At 42.2% G+C, this 27,370-nt stretch overlaps 1 protein-coding gene across 1 annotated transcript in view; it reads right to left on the bottom strand.

Moving 5' to 3' along the window:
• LOC110489963 (NADP-dependent malic enzyme) overlaps window positions 1-15,500 on the bottom strand; it is a 125,839-nt gene extending 110,339 nt beyond the window's left edge. The window contains exon 1 of the mRNA XM_090199865.1: window positions 15,223-15,500. Coding sequence (XP_090055991.1) covers window positions 15,223-15,351 — 129 coding nt within the window. The 5' untranslated portion in view covers window positions 15,352-15,500. The remainder of the gene's footprint in view (window positions 1-15,222) is intronic.
• Between the last annotated feature and the right edge of the window lie 11,870 nt (window positions 15,501-27,370).

Here is a 27,370-nt window from a genome sequence, read left to right as displayed (position 1 = left end):
GGTGTCTTTTATACTGATAACAAGTTCAAACAGGTGCCATTAATACAGGTAACGAGTGGAGGACAGAGGAGCCTCTTAAAGAATAAGTTACAGGTCTGTGAGAGCCAGAAATCTTGCTTGTTTGTAGGTGACCAAATACTTATTTTCCACCATAATTTGCAAATAAATTAATTAAAAATCCTACAATGTGATTTTCTGGATGTTTTTTTTCTCATTTTGTCTGTCATAGTTGAAGTGTACCTATGATGAAAATGACAGGCCTCTCTCATCTTTTTTAAGTGGGAGAACTTGCACAATTGGTGGCTGACTAAATACTTTTTTGCCCCACTGTATCCACAGGGGGTACTTAAGAAAACTCATAAAGCTATGACCAGTTGCACATGAGGGGGACAGGTACTTTGGGCACAGTTAAATGTGACTGGGAGTTCAGTAACCAAAGATGGTTGAGAACCACTGTTTTAGTGGATAGTATCGCCTTTCCAGCAGCCTTTTCTCCTTGCTTTTATGGTCACTCAGTACAAAGACTTGGATGAATCAAATGACTGGTTAGATTTAGGAACAAGACACGCATGAGAAATGGAAGCATCTGTCCCATGTTTAAAATAGCTAAATCAGGAGATTCCTCTGAAAGTGAGGCCAGGAAACCACATCTGATTACTAAGAGAGACTTCAGGCAGACAGACACTCTGCCAGCACATGTTCACAGCAAACAAACTATATCCGTCTGTGTGTCAGTCATTCAGTCATTATGTTTCCAATTAAACAAATCGAAATGGTGCCAAATACTTCTAAATTAGGCTATAACACCTACATAACATATTAACAATGTTTCAAACATATGCTCTCATAACCTAGGACTAGGCTATGATTAACGTTGATGACAGAATTATCACATTTTGTATGGAGAGCCACACCTCCATACACAAAACAGGAGCCTGAACAGCTTCTACCCCCCAAGCCATAAATCTGCTAAATAGTTAGTTAAATAGCTACCCGGATAATCTGCATTGACCCTTTTTGCACTCACCTTTTTGACTAATCACATACGCTGCTGCTACTGTTTATTATCCATCCTGTTGCCTAGTCACTTTATCCCCATCTATATGTACATATCTACCTCAATTACCGTGTACCCCTGCTCATCGACTTGGTACTGGTACCCCGTGTATATAGCCAAGTTATCATTACTTATTGTGTATTTATTATTACTTTTCTATTATTTCTCTTTTCTTTCTCTCTGCATTGTTGGGAAGGTCCCGTAAGTAAGTATTTCATTGTTAGTCTACACCCGTTGTTTGGGGAGCATGTGACAAATAACATTTTATTTGTAAAAGGCTAGTAAACATTTACAAGGGACCGTAAAATATGTAAGAACTAGTCCTATAGCCTAGAGCTAGGCTATTGTAAGAAGCACAAAAGTCAAATGAAGTCCGCTTTCTAGATTATGCAGGTTCTAATTATAACAGAAGACAACATTGACTGTAGTGCCACCTTCATCGTAAGTCGATCCTATAGTTTAAAATGCAGGAAGAAAGGAGTAGTCCTAACACTCAATAGTTTCTCTGAAAGACATGCAGCCAAGGTCTTATAAAGCAGTGCAATGCACATCCCACCCACTTAACCCACTAATGTACACACACACTATTGATGGAAGCTCCTCCTCCTCCACTCATAACTCTACACACTTTTCTAGTTTGGGGTGACAAATAGTGTCAGATTGACCTCTGCCATCTGACACTACGTTGAAAACACAAGTGGCTGCTATGGTTTCCAGTTACCAACACCCCTTGCTGCCCTCACTCCTCCATTCTGACACTTCCCTCCTTTTCAATTTGTCACCCCAAACTAGAAAAGTTTGTGGTCATACACATCCTTAAAGATGTCGGTGCCTGGGCTAATAAAATAATACTTGTAAAGAACGGGAAGGCCAGCACACTGTTTATGCTCCGAATTCACCGCTTTATTGACAGTATTTCGATCTGAAACATGTCTCTCATATATATATATATATATATATATAAATAAATAAAAATAAGCGGCTTTATTGGCATGGGAAACATACAGTATGTTTACATTTCCAAAGCAAGTGAAATAGATCATAATTTTTACTTATTTTAATTAACATTAAACATTACACTCTCAGAAGTTCCAAATAATAAAGACATTTCAAATGTCATATGTCTATATACAGTGTTGTACTGATATGCAAATAGTTAAAGTATGTTTGTACTGAATGAGCTAAAGATAAAACAGTACATCACAAAACATCCCTACACCACCACATAGCCACAACACAAAATGTTCAATACCACCATACAACAATATCACAACGTGTGCCTATGCATGTGTCTGCATCTTTGTGTGTCTCTCCTCACAGTCCCGGTTGTTCCATAAGGTGCATTTTTACCTGTTTTTTAAAATCTGATTCTACTGCTTGCATCAGTTACCTGATGTGGAATAGAGTTCCATGTAGTCATGGCTCTATGTAGTACTGTTCACCTCCTATAGTCTGTTCTGGACTTGGGGACTGTGAAGAGACCTCTGGTGGCATGTCTTGTGGGGTATGCATGGGTGTCCAAGCTGTGTGCTAGTATTTTAAACAGATAGCTTAGTACATTTAGCTTGTAGGCAGGCACCTCTTACAAAAACAAGTAATGATGAATTCAATCTCTGTTCCACTTTGAGCCATGAGAGATTGACATGCATGTCATTAAGCCCTCACCGTATTTTTAAGGGCCAGCCGTGCTGCCCTGTTCTGAACCAACTGCAGTTTTCCCAAGTCCCTCTTTGTGGTACCAGACCTCACTACTGAACAGTAGTCTAGGTGCGACAAAACCAGGGCCTGTAGGAGCTGCCTTGTTGATAGTGTTGTTAAGAAGGCAGAGCAGTGTTTAAATTATGGACAGGCTTCTCCCCATCTTAGCTAGTGTTTTGACCATGACAGTTTACAATCCAGGGTTACTCCAAGCAGTTTAGTCACCTCAACTTGCTCGACTTTACGAAATTCAAAAGTACAATTATTGTCTTTCATAATTTGGTCAGATATCCTTGGATGTGTAGTGTAAGTGTTTGTTGCTGGCATGTCATCCCTACGTTTGCTTATCTTGCCAATTAAAAAAATAAAGTAGATGGCAATATCAGTGGGTTTTGTGGTGAATGAGCCATCTGATTCTATGAATTATGGAGCCAAGTTGGCTTCCCCCCCCCCCCAAAATGTAATTTAAGGTGCTCCAAAGCTTTTTACTATCATTCATCTTTGTTACATAGTATAGTTTATTTAGCTTAGTCACATGATTTCTTAATTTGCAGTATGTTTGCCAATCAGTTGGGCTGCCAGACTTATTTGCCATACCCTTTGCCTCATCCCTCTCAACCATACAATTTTTCAATTCCTCATCAATCGAAGGGAATTCAACAGTTTTTACAGTAATTGTCTTGAAGGGTGTGTGCTTATTAGTAACTGGAATAAGCAATTTCATGAGTGTCAAGTGCAGCGTCTGGTTGCTCCTCATTACACACCACAGACCAGCAAATATTCTTTACATTATCAACATATGAATCACTACAAAACTTATTGTATGACCTCTTATACACCATATTAGACCCAGCCTTTGGAACTTTGGTTTTCCTAGATATGGCTGCTATATTGTGATCACTACATCCTATAGATTTGGATACTTCTTTCAAGCTAATTTCTGCAGCATTAATAAAGATATGATCAATACATGTTGATGATTTCATTCCTGTGCTTTTTGTAAATACCCTGGTAGGTTGACTGACAACATGAACCAGGTTGCAGGCACTGGTTACAGTTTGACGTTTTTTCTTGAATGAGAGACAGTCAATATTTAAAATCACCCAGAAAATATACTTCTCTATTGATATCACATACGTTATCAAGCATTTCACACATATAATCCAGATACTGGACAGTTCACACTAGGTGGACTATAGCAGCTTCCCACAAGAATGGGCTTTACTTCAACATTAGATCGTCTCTAAGCTTTACAGGAATGTGGTTCTAATTATAAACCGCAACACTGCCCCAGTGTCTTTCCGGTAGATGCTATAACCATGTATTGCTACCACTGTATCAAAGGTATTATCTAAGTGAGTTTCAGAGATCATAAGAACATGAATGTTATCTGTTACAAGCAAGATATTGACTTCATGGACCCTGTTTCTCAGACTGCATCTGTTAATATGGGCTATTTTTAGCACTTCTGAGGGTAGTGAGGTCTGCACAACACTTCACCGAGGGCAAACTACCTGCCCTCCAGGACACCTACACCACCCGATGTCACAGGAAGGCCATAAAGATCATCAAGAACAACAACCACCCGAGCCACTGCCTGTTCACCCCGCTATCATCCAGAAGGCGAGGTCAGTACAGGTGCATCAAAGCTGGGACCGAGAGACTGAAAAACAACTTCAATCTTAAGGCCATCAGACTGTTAAACAACTGCAACATACTGACTCAAATCTCTAGCCACTTTAATAATAAAAAAGTGGATGTAATAAATGTATCACTAGTCACTTTAAACAATGACACGTTCTGGTGCCCTCGCCAATTCGTTGGTATATATGTTGAGGGTGGGGCTTAAGCTACATCCCTGTCTCACCCCCTGGCCCTGTGGAATGAAATGTATGTTTGTTAACTGCACACTTGCGTATATATATATATATATATATAACCAGAAGTGAATTTACTGTTAATCCCAGCCATTTCTCAGTCTGTTACTTCATTCTATTAGTTCATTATAAAAAGTCTAACTTAAACTCAGCAAAAAAAAGAAACGTCCCTTTTTCAGGACCCTGTCTTTCAAAGAGAATTCGTAAAAATCAAAATAACTTCACAGATCGTCATTCTAAAGGGTTTAAACACTGTTTCCCATGCTTGTTCAATGAACCATACACAATTAATGAACATGCACCTGTGGAATGGTCATTAAGACACTAACAGTTTACAGATGGTAGGCAATTAAGGTCACAGTTAGAACACTAAATAGGCCTTTCTACTGACTCTGAAAAACACCAAAAGAAAGATGCCCAGGGTTCCTGCTCATCTGCGTGAACGTGCCTTGGGAATGCTGCAAAGAGGCATGAGGACTGCAGATGTGGCCAGGGAAATACATTGCAATGTTCGTACTGTGACACGCCTAAGACAGCGCTATAGGGAGACAGGAAGGACAGCGGACTGTCCTTGCAGTGGCAGACCACGTGTAACCATACCCGCACAGGATCGGTACATCCGAACAGCATACCTGTGGGACAGGTACAAGATGGCAACAACAACTGCCTGAGTTACACCAGGAACACACAATCCCTCCATCAGTGCCCAGACTGTCCACAATAGGCTGAGAGAGGCTGGACTGGGGGCTTGTAGGCCTGTTGTAAGGCAGGTCCTCACCAGACATCACTGGCAACAACGTCGCCTATGGGCACAAACCCACCATTGCTGGACCAGACAGGACTGGCAAAAAGTGCTTTTCACTGACGAGGTGAAACCCTGGTTTTGTCTCACCAGAGGTGATGGTCGGATTTGCGTTTATTGTCAAAGTAATGAATGTTACACCGAGGCCTGTACTCTGGAGCGGGATCAATTTGGAGGTGGTGGGTCCGTCATGGTCTGGGGCGGTGTGTCACAGCATCATCGGACTAAGCTTGTTGTCAATGCAGGCAATCTCAATGCTGTGCATTATAGGGAAGACATCCTCCTCCCTCATGTGGTACCCTTCCCGCAGGCTCATCCTGACATGACCTTCCAGCATGACCATGCCACCAGCCATACTGCTCGTTGTGTGCTTGATTTCCTGCAAGACAGTAATGTCAGTGTTCTGCCGTGGCCAGCGAAGAGCCCGGATCTCAATCCCATTGAGCACGTCTGGGACCTGTGGGATGAAGGGTAGGGCTAGGGCCATTCCCCCCAGAAATGTCCGGGAACTTGGTGGAAGAGTGGGGTAACATCTCACAGCAAGAACTGGCAAATCTGGTGCAGTCCATGAGGAGGAGATGCACTGCAGTAATTAATGCAACTGGTGGCCACACCAAATACTGACTGTTACTTTTGACTGTCACACACACACACACACACACACACACACACACTTCCATTTATGTTAGTCACATGTCTGTGGAACTTGTTTAGTTTATAATCGCAGTTGTTGAATCTTGTTATGTTCATACAAATATTTACACATGTTAAGTTTGCTGGAAATGAACGCAGTTGACAGTGAGAGGACATTTCTTTTTTTGCTGAGTTTAGAATAATTTACCAATGTAAGAATGGATATGGAAATTGCCTTTTACATTGTTGAACCAGTTCATTGGTCATTTCCAATTGGGTAATTGTATGGACCTGGTAGGGGCCAAGTGCATATACACATACAGATTTGATTTCTCAAGGGGAGGCTGTGTAGTCTTGCCCTCTACCTGTGTTTGTTCAGATAGGACAGGTTAAGCCTGATACAGAGGCTATTTCTTTAGGGCTGTTGCCCGTGTATATTTTGTAAATCTACTCGTTTGACATATGGCACCTTCACTGTTGGATCAGCAAGACTTGTAAATAGATCTACATTTTGAGAACTTCAAACTGCCTTCCTTCCACTGATCTTCTACTGCTACAACATTTGTAAACACTTGCATACCAAGACATCATTTGGGTCATTAGGTGGAATCATAGGCAGAAAACTTGTTAATATGCCAACTTTGTTTAGAGAGTGGTTGTCATCAGGACCTAAACATGTGTAGCTAGTAATAATAACTTAGCAGGAGAGAGAATAAGGAATAAGTAGGATAAGTGGAGAGAGATAGCATGGAGGCATTTCTACCGAAGCTGAGAAAAGCAAAGGCTAGCATGTGATGATGTGATATAGTACAGTAGTCTATGAGAGGTGTGCTATTGGAAGTAGAGACGAGGACACCAGGGGGCCAGTAGATAGACGCACAAGGTCTTCTGGAAAGGCTTTTTATGAAACTTTCCCAATTTACATGTCATACCTGACTCATGTCTAAATTAAACAGGCATTTGGCAAATTTGACTTAACACACAATTTTGCTCTCAGGATTAAAGGCCAGCCTTAGTTTAGTTTCGATCACTAAGCTGTCAGTCTTCAACAGCACCATGTTTTAGCCTCCACATTATCCATAACCTCAGTTGACAGTCTGATGAGTACATTTCCCTTCTAAATTGGCTTCATAGTCAGTTGCTTATTGCCATTGTGTTTAAGCCTGCTTGGACGTGGCGTCACCTTGGATGACAGACGTTCTTGAAACTGGATGACAGAGTGACCGTGACCAGTGGTCAGCCCCACAGGACTCAAACAAGATAACATGCAGAGTAAACAACCATCACAGACACGTCCATATGGCATACCACAGCCCAGCACTGTTCCAAAACCACCATTAGTAAGCACAACATTAAAGCCTATTTAGGTTATCTCCACTTCCATTAAGTCATCCTCATCCTGAAATCTGTGCTCCCATTCTCTTTTGACTGAGAGGAGCTTCTAAAAGTCTTCCTTCTGAGCAAATATTTGAACCCACGGGGCTCTGTAAATCAGTGAGGTGTCAACTTGTGAATTTATGGACAGTCTTGCTGTTTAAACAGCCTTGAAAAACGGAGGTGGGCCGGGGTGTGGGATGTAAGACTTAAAATGCAGCCTTCTGCCGTGGTCTTCTCATGCTCTGTGTACGGGGGTCAATAGGGAGCTGCAGTATTGCCGGGCAAGAGTCCAAGTCTCTAAACAAATCAGCAATTCTGTGAAGCCTTGGGCTAAACATTTGCATTCTTCAGGCCAGTCCCTACTCAGCAATCATTAGTCTAGTTCCAAAAACAGCCTGGGCTGACATAGCACGTCTGATGGACAGTATTTATGCAAACAGGCAGCACTGTCAGAAGGCATTAAAACCCCTCTGTCACTCTCACAGCTGTCCTGTAGGTGGCAGTCACTATGCTATTCAACATGTTGTTCCCTTGTGACAGCTAAACCGATCCCACACCCAGAATGCAGCTAAATCCTTTTTAAAGAAGCTGTACATCAAGGGTCATGAGGTCATTTCTGAGCAATATATCCGTCCATTTTAGTGGACACCTTTTGGCTCAGGAGCACCCCCAGAGGCAATATTTCTGTATAGCCACAAAGTCTAAAGTATGTTACCGAAATGTTTTAAGTTAGGCTACATTTAAGGGAGAAACTTACAAATCTAATAGCTAAAGTATGTTAGCTACTGAATTGCTCTTCTCAGTCTAAATTCCTAATCAATTTGGCTTCTGTTCTGTTCTCAGAAATAAGTAAATCATTGTTGACCTGCTATCGCAGAATAAGAACACAACACTGTGAACTCACTATAGAGTGAGTGAGAGTCCTGTGAAGTCACAGCCTTATTGGCTCCACATATTTTCTGTCATTTTATTATCAAAGTAGGTAGGCTGATTGATTCCAATTCTACAATTGTCAGAACTGAAACACTTTGGCTGTGTTTTTAGGTGGGCTGATTTATTTACAGTTGTACAATCATCAGAATTGAAATACTTTGGCCATGTCTTAAATGACAGCCATCTCTAAGCCGACACCATGCTGGAGTATAGTCTTGAGATAGCCAGTGTGAATGGGATTCCAGTTAGAATAGGATGCATGACATTGGTTTACCATCAATAGACATTGTGTGTTGTTAACATGAAACCTATGAAAGGGAGACACAAATGGTTGTCCCTTGTCCCCACTGCCTTTTATGATATCTTCCATCCACTGCCTTTTATGATATCTTCCATCCACTAAGGCCCACCTACATCACAACCGGTGCTCGGAATTAATCTTCCCAAAAAACACAAAGGCGAAAAAGAATGAAGCATTGGAACTTGCTTCGAGCTATGCAAACACCTTCACCATTACAATGAGCAACGGTTTTAACTCTGCAACCCCATAACATAACTCCATTGCCAGTGGCTCAGGGGGATAGAGTGCTGGTCTTCAACAATCCCATAACTTTCCTTGTGACAGCATTCCATTTCACAGTGATGTTGTGCTTGGACCCGAGCTTGTACTGCTGCTTGTGCAGGACAGATTGTGTTTCTCCACTGTTTCCTAGAAAGTGGATATGGAGGCCCATTGAACAGGTTGACTTTTGGTCATATTCAAAGTCCTTTGGGAATCGTGTCAAATCTGATAAGCCGAAACCAGATCCTCAACCTGTTTATCAGACAATTTCCTCACACAACCTCCTTTATGATACAATAGGCAATCGGTCATTCCAAATTCCAAATCCACTGACTAGCCTCACTGGGATAGGCCTAGGCCTCATCTCAATAGCATTAGGTCTGTTCTTTTGGTTATTCCCTTGGTTCTCCATCTCTAGATCTATATTCATGTCAGGACTTTGTAAGACTTTCCCTTTCAAACAACAAACAAAAGCAGTACTGAGTAAACAAGGGAGTGACAAGAGCAACAGATAGGTGGGAAGGGGAGGACTGTGCCATGCTTCATAGGCAGGCGATGAGTCCATCACTGTCTCTCTCTATGTGTCTGGGACCAGTCTAATGGCTTCTCCATTGTCCAGATCTGAAAAAAACTGTCTTAGACAAAACACAAAGTCTCAACGAACCAGCAGGTTAGGGGATTTAGACGTGTCTGTCCCAGAGAAACAAAACAGGCCAGAATGAACAGGCAGATTGAGATCTTGTGTGTGTGTGTGACAGGGTAAAATCAGGCTGCTTGGCAGGTGCCACTGAGGTTCAGTTATTGAGGGGGCCGATCCACTCCAGGCCATCAGTGGAATGTCTGGCGGCCGGCGATGCGTGGGGTCGCACTGTCACACCTGGAGACACCTGGGATACCTGTGACATCACACACACAGTCCTGGGAGTTCAAGAGTTCTAGTTCCTAGTGAGGGAGATTGACAGGATCATCTGACCTGTGATAGAGCAAGAACAGAGCACTCTTTGTCACATAGCCACTCATCGGTTTAACAGTGTCATGAAAGCTTATTGCCAGCTAACACCCGCCTGCATCTCAAGTTGTCCCTAAAAAATTTTTTTTTTTTAAATAAAAAAAGTTTCTGTACTACTCATAATAGAATGGCCTATGTCTTTATAAGACAGTGTACATATTATATACATCAGCGATGGTACACATCAGCGATGGTACACATCAGCGATGCTACACAGGGCCCCCACATAGAGTTGTGAACTTGTGACAATAACAAGTTTCCCAACATTCCAAAATATTTGGAGAGACATGCTCATTCTGTAGGTGAACAAGTCAGGGCTAGGTCCCACACTCTCACAAGCATCAAATGGCACCTTTTCCCAATTAGGACAGCATTGGGTCATACCTTGGTCCAAGTATTACAGCCCAGACTGAAGAACAATAGGATTCACACAAAACCAGTCCCTCTCAATCACTGGCTGCTCTTCCAACCAACCCATAAAGAGTGCTGGCTAATGATTACTTATATTTGTTAAAGACAGAGGATTATGATAACCCAGCTCCATTCCCAGGGTCAGCCAGTTGGCATTCCAGCACATCCTCGTTGTCCAATCAGATACAGTATTGTTCCACAGAATTTTCACTAAACCATGAACACAGATCTGTTGTCGGATGGGCCATTGCAATGTCAATGTGGACAAAGAGTTACTTGTCTAACAGAACAGGGGTGTTCTTTAATGGGTGTTCAGAACATGGTATTCTTTACTGGAAGCCTCTCATACATAATCCAGGTAGAAGGAATTCCCCAGGGTAGCTGTTTAGGCCCCTTGCATTTTTTTTTTTTACTAATGACATGCCACTGACTTTGAGTAAAGCCAGAGTGTCTATGTATACGGATGACTCAAAACTATACACATCAGCTACTACAGCAACTGAAATGACTGCAACACTTAACAGAGCTGCAGTTAGTTTCAGAGTGGGTGGCAATGAATAAGTTAGCCCTAAATATTTCTAAAACTAAAAAAGTATTGTATTTGGTACAAAACATTCATTAAACCCTAAACCTCAACTAAATCTTGTAATAAATCATATGGAAATTGAGCAAGTTGAGATGACTAAACTGCTTGGAGTAATCCTGGATTGTAAACTGTCATGGTCAAAACATATTGATATAATGGTAGCTAAGATGGGGAGAAGTATGTCCATAATAAAGCGCTGCTCTGCCTTTTTAACAACACTATCAAAAAGGAAGGTACTACAGGCCCTAGTTGTCACACCTTGACTAAATTAAAATCAAATTTAGTTTGTCACATGTGCCGAATACGACAGGTGTAGTAGACCTTACAGTGAAACGCTTACTTACAAGCCCTTAACCAACAATGCATTAAAAAGTTAAAATTAAAATAAGTGTTAAGTAACAAAAATGTTTTAAAAATAAAGTAACAAAAAAACAGCGGCAGTAAAATAACAAGCGAGGCTATATACAGGGGGTACCGGTACAGAGTCAATGTGCGGGGACAAAAATTGCAATTGGCTCAGAACAAGGTAGCATTGCTGGCCCTTGGATGTACACAGAGAGCTAATATTAATAATATGCATGTCAATCTCTCCTGGCTCAAAGTGGAGGAGAGATTGACTTCATCACTACCTGTATTTAAGAGAGGTAATATCATGTTGAATGCACCGAGCTGTCTGTCTAAACTACTGGCGCACAGCTCAGACACCTATGCATACCCCACAATACATGTCACAAGAGGTCTCTTCACAGTCCCCAAGTCCAGAACAGACTATGAGAGGCACACAGTTTTGTGTTTTTAAAATTGTATAAACTGTCTTCATTTTGCTGGACCCCAGGAAGAGTATCTGCTAATGGGGATCCATAAATACAAATGTGGAGCCTGTGGTTACAAATGGGGCATCCAATTGCTGTCATGGATCTTCACCACAGTTTGATTTTGGGCTGAAATGTTACATAACACCAGCTATTTAAACTGCTTATTACTGCTTAATCAAGGGATCTCTATTTTCTGGAGAGTTGAAAGTTGATGCCAGATTGAACTCTGCACCATTCCACACTATTTTGGTGAAATTGAATACCAATCCATGATGAACAGCTGAAAATCTTCTGTGCATCATAGGGGTCTTCTGAGGAGAGCCATCTTCCTTAACATCCAGAGATGTTAGAGGACTGTCCCAGTTCTAGGTCTTCATTGATGCCACCCTAACCCTCTAATGAGCTAAAGGCTTTAAAGTGTCCATCCATACCGTGACCAAACTCAGCACAGGGTTAGCCTAGTTAGCACACAAAGACCGACTGAGTGGGCATCTGTTGGATCACCTGCGCTCCACTACCTCGTGTTTGAGGTGAAACACAATCCCTGATAGGGCGCTCAGCAAGAGTGTTTCACTCTTTGTTGCTCTTCATGCCAGCGTTTCGTGGCAGTCCAGCAAGCATCAAAGGGCTGTAGTGTGGCCTGGGAGCCTGGGATTCACACAGGCTGCTCATTAATACCTGATCAACCCAGAGAGACAGAGGACGTCTGTGGAGTCTGGCCAGCTCTCTCTTCCTCCCCACAGAGATCCCTTTCTTTGCCTCGCTCCCCACTTTAGTTCTTTATTGCGTGGTGTGCACACAGAAAACACACCTATAATATCCTGTTCCACCTTTTCAAAGGGGCGGAGTGAGTGTTGAGCGAGAAAGGAGGGGTACAAGGTGAATGGAGAGTGAGTTGAGGGGGGATGAAAACAAAATGGACTCTTGCAGATGTGAATTGCAACCTCCGTCCCTCAGCATCAATTAGTGTGTTGTCCTTCTCACTGGCTCCTGTTGGAGGCTGAAGTGGATCAGGTGAGGGAGGTAAACGCATATCCCCAGGGTGTGCTGAACCCAGGAGAGGGCAACAATGTCCCACTGCTGGGCCCACAGAAGGCTGCCTGTTGTTGAGAAGCAGAACATGCTTTAGCAGGCATTTCCTACTTTCTCCTCTAATTTCCTCCTGCTGGTTCATGGACAAGGTTGAGAGTGAATGGTTCACCCCGCTGCATAAAAAGCCTTTTTTCTCCTCTGATCAGTCTTACCTGTGCACTTGTGTGTGCCAACGTCAGTTTCGACTTGACTTATGAGGGTATCACGTAGATCATACCAAAACCAAAGCTGGAGCATTCAAGAAGGCAATCTCAGTGACTTTGCAACTTAGAGCTTATACTTCATTGACTGCTGGCAGTCAAAATTAATTGTTGTTTAGCCCTACTTATAGAAAAAGAAACGTTCTTTAAAAGAATAGCCTATCTCTTGTAAAGGACAATCTCGGTTATTATCAATTGACAAAGAGAGAAACCCATTGTAGCCTTCTTTGCCCCTTCTTTGACTGATGCAAATAGACCTGGTATATTTTTTACTCACACTGACTATTAAGCCTGTACTTTGGTCCTCACAGTCTTTTGGTGTATTAGGCCTAACTTAACGGTTTCCAGGTGAAGCACATTTACTATAGAAGGAGAGTTAAATACATAGGTTGCTGCACTCCATCTCCAATGACTCCTAATTTAAAGCAGTTTGAAAGCAGTTTCTCTTAATTAATCTCATTAAACCCCCAGTCTTCTCCAAAACAAAGCAATAACACATGCTCTAGCTAGCTCATTACGACATGAGACATAGAAGTAACATGAAAACTCAAGACACAGAGAGGGATGAGCATAGAACTAATGGATAGACCAGCCAGGGTCTCTAGGTCTATAACTCATAGCCTAGTTCATGTGACCAAATCCAATATGGCCACCCAAATAAAATATTGTTGTGCTGACACGTGTCTTTGTGGTTTGCACCTAGTGAAGCATGCTTGAGAAGTTGTGCAACTCAAATCAAATATCCTAGCCATTCCTTCTGGAATTTCAACATTCAATGCCACTCCAGAATCAAATTCACTGTGTTTGTCTGACCAATCAACAAATTCACTGTCCAATTGCAATTTCAAATTGCGTTAAAATAGCTAACCCTTCCCCTAACCTCAACCCTTTGAGCTAACCTTAACCCTTTGAGCTAACATTTTTTTTACTTTACCTTTATTTAACTAGGCAAGTCAGTTAAGAACAAATTCTTATTTTCAATGACGGCCTAGGAACAGTGAGTTAACTGCCTGTTCAGGGGCAGAAAGACAGATTTGTACCTTGTCAGCTCGTGGGTTGGACTTGCAACCTTCCGGTTACTAGACCAACGCTCTAACCACTAGGCTACCCTGCCGCCCCTTAACCCTAACCCCAAGCCTAGCTAACGTTAGCCAGCTAGAATTTGTAAGTTTTGCAAATGTGTAATATATAATACAAATTGTAATTCATAACATATCATATGAAATGGGTTATGGACATCCACAAATGAATATATACCATACGAAATGTAACATATAATAAATGGGGTGTCTCGGGTTTACCCACAGAATATTATGAAATGGACAACGGCAATACAACAATAATGGAGAGTTCAACATGCAATTCGTTTTCCTGACTTTAGTACACCACAAATGTCTAATTAAACAGTGTTGTTTTTTATGTTAACAGATGACCCACAATTTGCACTCATCGTGATGACCTGATCAGAACCATGGACATGGATAGTAAACTGTCACTCTCCCACACGTTGACGAACAACATGTAGCCTCACTAGCTCGTGACCGCAAATCTGTAGGGGAAGCGTGGCTCGTTCGACCAACAAAAACACTAGAAAGCTCCCTCGGTTACCATAATCAAACTCTGACACAATGACTATGGTTTGCAGCCTAGCAAAGCTATTTCGGCTAATTTCGTTAACCGTTGTGGCAGCCTGTGACAAAAACTGGAAGAGTTTTTCGAAGTCTGACAAGCAAGTCGAGGGTGGACATATGCTTCCATAGCTTCATTCCACTCATGCAACTGCCAAGGTTAAACAGCTGACCGACTTTAGTTCTTCCTCTCGCCAAATGAAAATATATTGTTAGCTCGTTAATCTTTAATGCACACGTCTCAATCATCCACAGTGGGCTGGCTGTCATTTAATATTTGAAAAGCTGAACTTGTGTAATGGGTATTTCGCGGGGAGGATGGGCTTTCGCGTCATTTCTTGTATCTAGGAGCTACTAGAAAAAAAACGCAAAGGCGAGAGTGGAACAACTCCATATAAACCGCTTCGAGGGGCATTGTGCTCCTTTAAATCTAAATATAGCCTGCTCTGAAGATGATACTCCTAAACATGTAGGCTAAAGCTAACACTTCGTTTAGAAAATAAACGTACAAAGTAAACACAAAAAGCACTTGTTGTGGTTACCTTGTTCAGGTAGGGGTTACGTGTAACGTCATACCCCCTCTTCTTCGTATAAACAAAGATCTTACTTTGGTCTTCGGGTTTATGCATCTCACTCTCGACTGATTCCCGTTTGACTAAACCGTGTGCCATGTTGCCTCCCTCTTTAAATAGCGAACAGTAACCCTGAACTCTGTTGTGAACACAGGTCAACAAGTGGATGCGCCAGTGAATGCTCTCCCAGTGACAACACAGAACGATGAGCACGAGCGCAACGGATCAGTCTACCTACCGTGAGGAATGAAGTTAGTCTACATTCATTAACAACAATACTATTTTATTGCTAGGATAAGACTCCTTCATACCTTAATGCAAATATTTACTTGTATTTAATACATTTCAAATGCATGTGATACTTTTATGATTAATTCATGTTCTATTCCATCCAGAAAAGAGCTAGGGGCTATGTTATTAGTAATTTAATTTGAGTGAATATTGGCTTTTATCCCTTACAGTAGGAGCACTTACAGTGGGGCAAAAAAGTATTTAGTCAGCCACCAATTGTGCAAGTTCTCCCACTTAAAAAGATGAGAGAGGCCTGTAATTTTCATCATAGGTACACTTCAACTATGACAGACAAAATGAGAAAAACGTTTTCCAGAAAATCACATTGTAGGATTTTTTATGAATTTATTTGCAAGTTATGGTGGAAAATAAGTATTTGGTCAATAACAAAAGTTTATCTCAATACTTTGTTGGCAATGACAGAGGTCAAACGTTTTCACAAGGTTTTCACACACTGTTGCTGGTATTTTGGCCCATTCCTCCATGCAGATCTCCTCTAGAGCAGTGATGTTTTGGGGCTGTTGCTGGGCAACACGGACTTTCAACTCCCTCCAAAGATTTTCTATGGGGTTGAGATCTGGAGACTGGCTAGGCCACTCCAGGACCTTGAAATGCTTCTTACGAAGCCACTCCTTCATTGCCCGGGCTGTGTGTTTGGGATCATTGTCATGCTGAAAGACCCAGCCACGTTTCATCTTCAATGCCCTTGCTGATGGAAGGAGGTTTTCACTCAAAATCTCACAATACATGGCCCCATTCATTCTTTCCTTTACACGGATCAGTCGTCCTGGTCCCTTTGCAGAAAAACAGCCCCAAAGCATGATGTTTCCACCCCCATGCTTCACAGTAGGTATGGTGTTCTTTGGATGCAACTCAGCATTCTTTGTCCTCCAAACACGACGAGTTGAGTTTTTACCAAAAAGTTATATTTTGGGTTCATCTGACCATATGACATTCTCCCAATCTTCTTCTGGATCATCCAATTGCTCTCTAGCAAACTTCAGACGGGCCTGGATATGTACAGGCTTAAGCAGGGGGACACGTCTGGCACTGCAGGATTTGAGTCACTGGCGACGTAGTGTGTTACTGATGGTAGGCTTTGTTACTTTGGTCCCAGCTCTCTGCAGGTCATTCACTAGGCCCCCCCGTGTGGTTCTGGGATTTTTGCTCACCGTTCTTGTGATCATTTTGACCCCACGGGGTGAGATCTTGCGTGGAGCCCCAGATCGTGGGAGATTATCAGTGGTCTTGTATGTCTTCCATTTCCTAATAATTGCTCCCACAGTTGATTTCTTCAAACCAAGCTGCTTACCTATTGCAGATTCAGTCTTCCCAGCCTGGTGCAGGTCTACAATTTTGTTTCTGGTGTCCTTTGACAGCTCTTTGGTCTTGGCCATAGTGGAGTTTGAAGTGTGACTGTTTGAGGTTGTGGACAGGTGTCTTTTATACTAATAACAAGTTCAAACAGGTACCATTAATACAGGTAACGAGTGGAGGACAGAGGAGCCTCTTAAAGAAGAAATTACAGGTCTGTGAGAGCCAGAAATCTTGCTTGTCATCTTGTTAGGTGACCAAATACTTATTTTCCACCATAATTTGCAAATAAATTAATTAAAAATCTTACAATGTGATTTTCTGGAAATGTTTTTCTCATTTTGTCTGTCATAGTTGAAGAGTTAAAAAGATGAGAGGCCTGTAATTTTCATCAAAGGTACACTTCAACTATGACAGACAAAACAAGGGGAAAAAAATCCAGAAAATCACATTGTAGGATTTTTTATGAATTTATTTGCAAATTATGGTGGAAAATAAGTGTTATTCTGTTATTGTCCACTAGTTTCCTCCAATTAGGGAGGAGTAATAGGGTTAGGGGAAAATAATGAAGGAAAATATATTTAAAAAATGTATACACTACCGTTCAAAAGTTTGGTCACTTAGAAATGTCCTTGATGTCAAATTGATCAGAAATACAGTGTAGATGTTGTAAATTACTATTGTAGCTGGAAATGGCTGATTTAAAAAAAATTGAGACTGGGACGGAGATTTGTCTTCCAACAAGACAATGATCCAAAACATAAAGCAAAATCTACAATGGAATGGTTCAAAAATAAACATATCCAGGTGTTAGAAAGGCCAAGTCAAAGTCCAGACCTGAATCCAATCGAGAATCTGTGGAAAGAACTGAAAACTGCTGTTCACAAATGCTCTCCATCCAACCTCACTGAGCTCGAGCTGTTTTGCAAGGAGGAATGGGAAAAAATTTCAGTCTCTTGATGTGCAAAACTGATCGAGACATACCCCAAGCGACTTACAGCTGTAATCGCAGCAAAAGGTGGCGCTACAAAGTATTAACTTAAGGGGGCTGAATAATTTTGCACGCCCAATTTTTCAGTTTTTAAAAAAGTTTGAAATATCCAATAAATGTCGTTCCACTTCATGATTGTGTCCCACTTGTTGTTGATTCTTCACAAAAAAATACAGTTTTATATCTTTATGTTTGAAGCCTGAAATGTGGCAAAAGGTCACAAAGTTCAAGGTGGCCGAATACTTTCGCAAGGCACTGTATATATACATATATACACACTACTGTTCTAACATTTATATTCATATATATACAGTACCAGTCAAAAGGACAAAGTTCCACCGATCTAATGTCTATTGCTTGTGTTTCTTGGCTCAAGAAAGTCTATTCTTATTATTGTTGTCCTTTTAGTAGTGGTTTCTTTGCAGCAATTCCACCATGAAGGCCTGATTCACGCAGTCTCCTTTGAACATTTGATGTTGAGATGTGTCTGTTACTTGAACTCTGTGAAGCAATTATTTGGGCTTTAATTTCTGAGGCTGGTAACTCTAATGAACTTATCCTCTGCAGCTGAGGTAACTTTGGGTCTTCCTTTCCTGTCGCGGTCCTCATGAGAGCCAGTTTCGTCATAGCGCTTGATGGTTTTTGCAACTGCACATGACGATACTGTAAAGGTCTTGAAATTGTCCGCATTGACTGACCTTCATGTCTTAAAGTAATGATGACTGTCATTTCTCTTGTTTTTTGATCTGTTCTTGCCATAATATGGACTTTGTCTTTTACCAAATAGGGTTATCTTCTGTTTATCACCCCTGTCTTTTCATAACACAACTGATTGGCTCAAACCCCTTAAGAAGGAAAGAAATTCCATAAGTTAACTTTTAACAAGGCACACCTGTTAATTGAAATGCATTCCAGGTGACTACCTCATGGAGCTGGTTGAGAGAATGCCAAGAGTGTGCAAAGCTGTCATCAAAGCAATGGGTAGCTACTTTGAAGAATCTCAAAATATATTTTTATTTGTTTAACACTTTTTTGGTTACTACATGATTCCATGTGTTATTTCATAGTGTTGTGTACATTATATTCTACAATGTAGAAAATAGTAAAAATAAAGAAAAACCCTTGAATGAGTAGGTGTGTCCAAATTTTGAATGGTACTGTATGTACACTTTGAATGCAGTTTAGAGATTTTTTTACCTTGGTTTCTTACCAGGGTTAGGGTTAATTCCAGTTAAAGCCCTGTAAAGACCTGGAGACAATAAGCAAGTACAGGGAGTAAACATTTAATGGAAAATGGATATCAAACAAAACAAGAACAGCGTCTGGACAGGGGAACAAAACAACATTATGACAATAATGCTGACACGGTGAACAAATCTGAGGAACAGACAGATATAGAGGGGGCAATCAACAACGTGCAGGAGTCCAGGTAAGTCCAATGAGCGCTGATGAGTGTAATGTTGGTGACAGGTGTGCGTAATGAAGGGCAGCCTGGCACCCTCGAGCACCAGATAGGGGGAGTGGGAGTATGAAACACTGTTTATTTTCAGCCATATTCCCAGACCTCTTTCCATGGTTAAATGCGGTGGTTCGCGCTTTCAGAAACCACTGTTTCTGGTTAGGGTAGGTTTTAATAGTCACAGTGGGTAAAACATCTCCAATGCACTTCTTTATAAACTCATTCACCGAGTCAGCATATAGATTGATGTTGCTATCGGATGCTGACCGGAACATATGCCAGTCCGCCAGATCAAAACAATCTTGAAGCAAGGATTCCGATTTGTCAGACCAGCGTTGAATGGTTCTAGTCACTGGTACATCCTGTTTGAGTGTCTGCCTATAAGACGGTAGGAGCAAGATGGAGTCGTGGTCAGATTTGCAGAAGGGTTGGGCGGGGGAGGACTTTGTATGCTTTGCGGAAGTTAGAGTAGCAGTGATCGAGTGTATTTCCCCCGTGCGTAGTGCAATCAATATGCCGATATAATTTAGGTAATTTGGAATTTAAATGGAATTAACCCTAACCCTGGTAAGAAACCAAGGTTAAAAAACTAAAAACTGCATTCACAGTGTTATACAGGATTAGGCAATGTGGCACATAGGCTACATGTGGTGTTAATGGCCATTACCCGTTAACTAACTGTGGTGTTGCAGTAGTCTCGGAAACCCACACCTGAAACTGGAACAATGGTAGATCGTAGTAGATCGAGGCAACCCGTCTGTCTAGAGAGACTAGTGTTGCAGGATTAGGGAAGTGGTCAGTTCCACTTTGCACACTGAATCACTCCTGCACCATTTACATATTCCTAAATAATTTCATAGCTTTATCATCTGATTTAATATCATAGCCCTATTCCATACTGTACATCTTTTTATGTTCATAGTGCTTGCCTCTAGAGTAAGTCTTTACTCTCCCTTATTAGTCCAATTAGTTTTACAATCACATTTAACAAGACATCAAGAGAGGTTCAAAATGTGCAAGAATATGAAACCAGATAAGTCCTTTGTGTCAGCACTCATATTGTCTCTGCAATGATGACAGGCTGTCGTCCTTCTGTTTCTACTTGCTTGTGCCTGTTCAACTGTAACATATTGCTGTCCATAAAATTGAGATAAGGAAAGATTATGTGGGCTGTGGATGTGCATGTGAAGCTGTTCTATCTGGACCTTGATCCGTGCTGGTGCATGCTTGTGTGTATGAAGACATGGAGAGACACAGAGACATACTGACAGAGTGAGAGAGAGAAGAGAGAGAGAGGTCAGCTAGAGTAATTGAAGGCCAGCTGAACAACAGTGCGGCAGGCTGGCACTTAACTTTGTGCTGACTCACAGATCAAACAGTCAGGTAGAGTCTGCTGCTGATTCACTGTGACTGACTGCAGGCCTGGCTGGCAGTTTGTCCTCCTTGGCCCTGAGTCAGCGCTACAGAGCTCTGCTGCCTGCCTACTGGAAGAGGAGGGCCGAACACACCCCCATTCACATCGACAGGGTTCCTTGGTGCCCACATCACCAACAAACTATCATGGAGCCAAACACACCGAGAAAGTGAAGAGGGCACGACAATGCCTTTCCCCCCTCAAGAGGCTGAAAAGATTTGTCATTGTCACGACTTCTACCGAAGGTAGTTCCTCTCCCTGTTCGGGCGGCACTCGGCGGTCGGCGTCGCCGGTCTACTAGCCATCACTGATCCCTTTTTCCTTTTCTGTTTGTTTTGTCTTTGGTTCTTTTTCACACCTGGTTTAATTTGTGTTAATTTCTGTGTGTATATACAGTATTTACCCTGTTGCCTGCCTAGGTTTGTGTGGGATTATTCTTTCATTGTGATGTGCTCGGTGAGGTTATGCCATTCTTTGTTTTCACGGATTCATAAGAGTGTTATTGTCAGAACTTTGTTTGTTCCTCCGTGCGTTTGTACGGGTTCTCTGTTGTTGAGGGCGTTGTACTTTTTTGATTGTGCCATACCTGTGTTTGTGGACTTGCCAATTAAAGTACGCTTCTCAAACATCTCTGCTCTCCTGCGCCTGACTCCTTCACCAACCTCCTAAACGCAACATTATCACAGTCATGGGTCCCCAGATCCTCAATAAGTTCTACAGCTGCACCATCGGGAGCATCCTGACCGGTTGCTTCACCGCCTGGTATGGCAACTGCTCGGCCTCCGACCGTAAGGCGCTACAGATGGTAGTGCGCACATCCCAGTACATCACTGGGGCCAAGCTTCCTGCCATCCAGGACCTATATACTAGGCGGTGTCAGAGGAAGGCCCAAACATTTTTCAAAGACTTCGGTCACCCAAGTCATAGACCAAGGCTGCCCAACACTCTTCCTGGAGATCTACCATCCTGTGGGTTTTCAGTCCTATACTGTCAAGAGAATTTTCAATTTTCAGGAACCACCTCCACCGACCAAATCAACATGTTGGTTAGAGAGGGGGGAAGGAGCTGATCACAGTGCTGGATATGACCTACAGGAAGTTGTACACATCTGGTGATAAAGCACTGGTGGCAGGGATCTCTTGTTGTGTGTGGTTTGAAGAAAGAGAGATAGAGGGAGCTAAAAAATAGAGGAAGACTAGTTTTAGAGGGGTGGAGCATGTACAGCATAGGTCTTGGGGGCATGGGGCCAGGCAGAGGCTGGGTTGGTGTGTACCGATATAAAAAGAAACAAAAAACAACAACCAAGCTAAGGCCAAAGGTCACCTTTTAAGCATCAATGTGTTATCAGGCTCTCTGACCTTGTGATCTTCGGGTAAATGGATGTTCCTGGTCGAATAACATACTGTACATGACATGGTCACTCACTCTACATTACACTGCACAGGCCTCATACCTGAGTAAATACCCTTGTAAAAGCTAGTACATTCACCTATCAATAACTTTAATTGTTTTTCCTCACTCATTTGTATTTTCCAGGAAAACTAAGTTGAATTGAGAGGTAAATACTGTGTATCTGTCTCGAAACAGGTTCAAGCTTTCCATATAATTACCTGTGAATAATGCTTAACTAATGGCCACAATCCTGGTTTAGATGTATCCACGCCTTAAGCCTTTGTTGACAGATCATTTCCTGCAATAACAAAAAAGTAGTTTAAACTTAAGTTGTCAGGTTTTTGATAACGGTCTGTTTGTCCCATCATGGCGTTATAATGACAGACTCTCTGATTTAAATACACTTGCCATACGTAGCCTGTATTTGAGTGAAAAATATGAACTCCATTCACATACAACAAGTAGCTCTGTTTCTTCTGTGTGATGTGTTTAACCCTTTAGGGCACTACTAACAGGAGAGGGAGGGGAAGGATGAACCGAGACAAGTGAAATTACAGAGGATCAGAATGTCTGCTCAAACAGGATTACCGCACTTCCTCCACACACTGTATCACAACAGCAACATCTGGTCACACTTCCATAGCTGGGGCTGATGCTAAAGGATTTATTCACAGACACGCTTATTATGTATGATTACAGCCAGACTGTCAGGAATGAGGAAACCTACCAGGCCTGGATTTACACCTGCCAATGCAAACGATGCATACAGTAAGAGTTCATAGCATGAAAAAAAAAGACCACCAGAAATGCATGGAATGGCTCGGTTTCAGATCCGCCAGATCCCCTGGTGGAAATTACTTTGGTCCGTTTTAACAGGCTGACATCCACATTGTGAAGTTCACTGGTGTGAGTGAGAAAGGTACAAAGGAGGAGAAATATGAAAACAGCTCTGGTGGTTTGGGGTGTAGGATGAGGGCTGAGTGGGCTGTGGGTGTGTCTGGACCGGGAGTGACTGTTGGAGAGATTTGGATAGGGGAAATATGGCTGTTGGGGTATGGTGTTGAATGTCAAAAGGGCTTCAAAAGTTCAGTGAAAATTCCCAAGGTCAGGGAGTAGGATGAGCAATAGCTATAGACTAACTCTCTCAGGTGTGATAACCAGCTTTAGTCCTCTTTAGTCCCCCCCCCCCCCCCCCCCCCCACCTTTCTCATTGACCACAGCTGTAGGACATATAGTAATGTCAGTTTATGTGTGTGTATTCTGCCTCATATGCCTAGCTCCATGTACTACACCTGTTCAGTATACTGGAATGGGCCCACAGATACGCACATACTACGTAACATAACTTCCTTCTCTTAAAGCCATCCATCCCTAAAAATACCTGAGATCTATAATGTACTTCCAGCAATCTGAACTTTTACCCCAAAATTCTGATTGATGCCAGAATAAGAAACACATTTTTTCCCTCTGGGTGTGTGTATTAAAACCTAATTTTTGTTTGGTTCCAGATCCGAACACACACAACGGTACTTCTGGGTTTGGCAGGTTGAGAGCCTCCCTATGGAGGAAATGGGTGGATGTTTTTGAGAGTGTCCTGTGGGACAGTGCCCTTCCGGATCTGTAGCCATGCAGCTCTTACCACCAGCACTTTGGTTCTGGCTAAGATATCATACAACTGGCCCTGTGTGGCCTATGGGCCCACTTAACACCACCAGCCTCCTATTCAATGGGGCCTTTCACTGATCATGGGAATTAATGACCCAGTGTTTGAGCCCAGGGATATTTGAGGGATGTTGAAACTAAGAATAACAACTATAAGAAATCTTGAAACTGCAGAGTTACTTTTTTGCTTTCTTGCAATGAGTTGGGTTCCAATGTAGGTATAGAGCAAAGAGGAGTCTGATCATATAAAGGCTAGTTTGATTTAAGGTCCGGTTCAACATTTCCACAGAAAAGCATTCCCGAGCCTATGGTTTAATGAACTATTTGAACAGGTTTATCAACTGGTTTCTTTCTTTTAGCAGTTTGTGTGTGTGTGTGTGTGTGTGTGTGTGTGTGTATACGTGTACGTGTACGTGTACGTGTACGTGCGTGTTTATGTGTGTCTGTGTGTGTGTGTGTGTGTGTGTGTGTGTGTGTGTGTGTGTGTGTGTGTGCATGTGTGCGTGCGTGTTTGCTTCAACAAAAAAAACTTTCTTCTACAGGACAAAGGACATTGATTTACATAGTGGGGTGGTGTTTGTATAACCTTTTTGACCTCAAGGAATAGGTATGTTAATGTATGTGTGTCTGTGTGTGTTTGTGAGTGCATGTGTGAGTGTGTTCATGTACTGTATGTGTGAGTGTGTGTGCACACACTTGTCTGCTTAATTTACTAAAATGTAAATATATATAAATATAAAATGTGTGTGACAGGGCTGCTTGTTATTGAGTTGGATACTCTCACTAAGCGTGTAAATAATGTCCGGGCTTTAGAGAGCAACTATGCACAACTTCTGAGCTCATCAAATAACTTTTTTTTTATTTTGTAGCCCTTTTTTTACCCCTTTTTTCTCCCCAATGTCATGGTATCCAATTGGTAGTAGTTATAGTCTTGTCTCATCGCTGCAACTCCCGCACAGACTCGGGAGAGGCGAAGGTTGAGAGCCATGCGTCCTCCGAAACACAACCCAACCTAGCCGCACTGCTTCTTGACACAATGCACATGCAACCTGGAAGCCAGCCGCACCAATGTGTCGGAGGAAACACTGTGCACCTGGCGACCTGGTCAGCGTGCACTGCGCCCGGCCCGACACAGGAGTCACTAGTGCGTGATGAAACAAGGATATCCCTGCTGGCCAAACCCTCCCTAACCTGGACAACGCTGGGCCAATTGTCGCGACCGGCTGCGACAGAGCCTGGGCTCGAACCCAGATGCGATGCAGTGTCTTAGACCACTGCGCCACCCGGGAGGCCCCTCTCATCAAATAACTTAATCCACCGACTCCCCTCTTCTCCCTTCAACTGTCTCGAGAGCTGGCTGGCTGCACTAATCTCTAAAGAAAACACCTCCTCTGTCCAAGTCTTCACTATAAACAAGAGGCCTGTCAGCCTGACTAGATGTCCCACGTCAGCTTGTTTGTCTCAGCGTGTATAAATTGATTCATGGATTGTTGTTTGCACAGTCCTTGAGGGTGTGATAAGGCTTGACTGTAGAATAACAATATACGGAAGTTACAGTATTTGACTAAACTAGTGTGTGTGTGTGTGTGTGTGTGTGTGTGTGTGTGTGTGTGTGTGTGTGTGTGTGTGTGTGTGTGTGTGTGTGTGTGTGTGTGTGTGTGTGTCTGTGTCTGTGTGTGTGTGTGTACCTTGTTGTGTGTGAACCTTATTGGCTTGCCATGATAAGACATAAGGTTTTGTATATACTGCAAAAATGCTGCATTGGATTTGGGGGGTTTGTGTGTAGCACGCACCGAGATCATGTTGGGTTCGTGTGGCCTCTTTTCACGCTTGAACCGTTCAACTGCACTGTGTATGTTGGCACTGGGACCAGAGAGGATGGGGGAGGACATTTCTTCACTGTAACAGGGCTGATTGCACCAAACCACTTTGATGGCGAGAGCGATTTCAGTGCCTTGCTCAGTAGGACACAGCCAAAGCATGTTCTGTATGCAGTATAATGAGGCTTCTGTGTGAGAAATCATTGAAACAACAAAGTCAGGGCCCTTAAATGGCTCAGCAGCAGAGGACCAAAGACATCCTTTTTCTAGGCCGCCCATTTCTGTGGGCTGAAACTCTTAGCTGCTTTTCCTGTGAAACGTCAGAAGTTATGATTACTGTACACAAGTTACAATCTCAATCAAGGAGGCTTTATACTTTAGACGACCAAAGTTTAGAACAGTGTCTTACTCATGAGCAGGGGAATTTGCTCACCTCTTACTCTTTTTTCTCTCAATGTTGATATTCATTAGGGATGACCTTGGTTGTAGCCAGGTTGCTTCAGGTGGAGATATGGGATGTGGAATGTGCATGCGTGGTGTGAGAGATTCGAGTGATCAATTTACAGTGAGCTCCAAAAAAGTATTGGGACAGTGACATTTTTTGTTGTTGTTTTGGCTCTGTACTCCAGTACTTTGGATTTGAAATGATACAACGACTATGAGGTTAAAGTGCAAACACACAAATATCGTGACCCCCCCCCCCCCCAAAAAAAAAATGCTAAACTCCCCTGTTATTGTAATGGCGATAGGTTAGCAGGTCTTGGGGATATGATATTTGTGCGTCTAACTTTGTCACTCATCATTATTCACGATTATCAGTAATCATACTAGCATCCACGTTAATGTAGAAGTGTTTAGAAAACACATTCTATTCTTATTTACTAAAAAAGTGACTCCAAAATGACACAATACATTATTTACCATTAATTTCCATTGGGCATAAAATAATATGAAACAACCAAAACTAACAGCAAATGCATCCAACAAATGTATTGATTCACACAAGCTTGATGTAATCCTTGTGTGCTATGAGTATGGGACCAAATACTTAACTTTTTAATTGTGAATTTGTCCCAATACTTTTGGTCCCCTAAAATGGGGGGGGATTATGTACACAAAGTGCATAATTACTAAACGGGTTACCCAATATGGATGAAAATACCCTCAAATTAAAGCTGACAGTCTTCACTTTAACCTCAGTCATTGTATCATTTCAAATCCAAAGTGATGGAGTACCGAGCCAAAACAACAAAACATGTGTCACTGTCCCAGTACTTTTGGAGCTCACTGTACATGTGCATGTAAAAGTAGGGGCATACAGCGCATTTGGGAAAGCATTCAGACTCCTTGACTTTTTCCACATTTTGTTACAGGTTTTATCTAAAAGGATTGAATTTTTTTTTCCCTCATCGATCTACACACAATACCCCATAATGACCAAACAAAATCAGGTTTAGAATTTTTTGTTGTTGCATTAAACTGAGATTTTACATAAGTATTCAGACCCTTTACTCAGTACTTTGTTGAAGCACCTTTGGCAGCGATTACAGCCTCAATTCTTCTTGGGTATGATGCTACAAGCTTGGCACACTTGTATTTGAGAAATGTCTCCCATTCTTCTCTGTATCAAGGCACAAGGCGAGACCCAAATGCAGACACAAGAGGCAGATGTTTGGAGTCTTACAATGTTTATTAATCCAAAGGGGAAGGCAGGAGAATGGTTGTGGACAGACAAAAAGGTCAAAACCAGATCAGAGTCCAGGAGGTACAGACTG

This window comes from Oncorhynchus mykiss, chromosome 2, assembly GCF_057628025.1.
Source record: "Oncorhynchus mykiss isolate SJ-2025 chromosome 2, ASM5762802v1, whole genome shotgun sequence".
NCBI classification, from domain to species: domain Eukaryota; kingdom Metazoa; phylum Chordata; class Actinopteri; order Salmoniformes; family Salmonidae; genus Oncorhynchus; species Oncorhynchus mykiss.
This window is presented reverse-complemented; position numbering and strand designations above follow the sequence as displayed.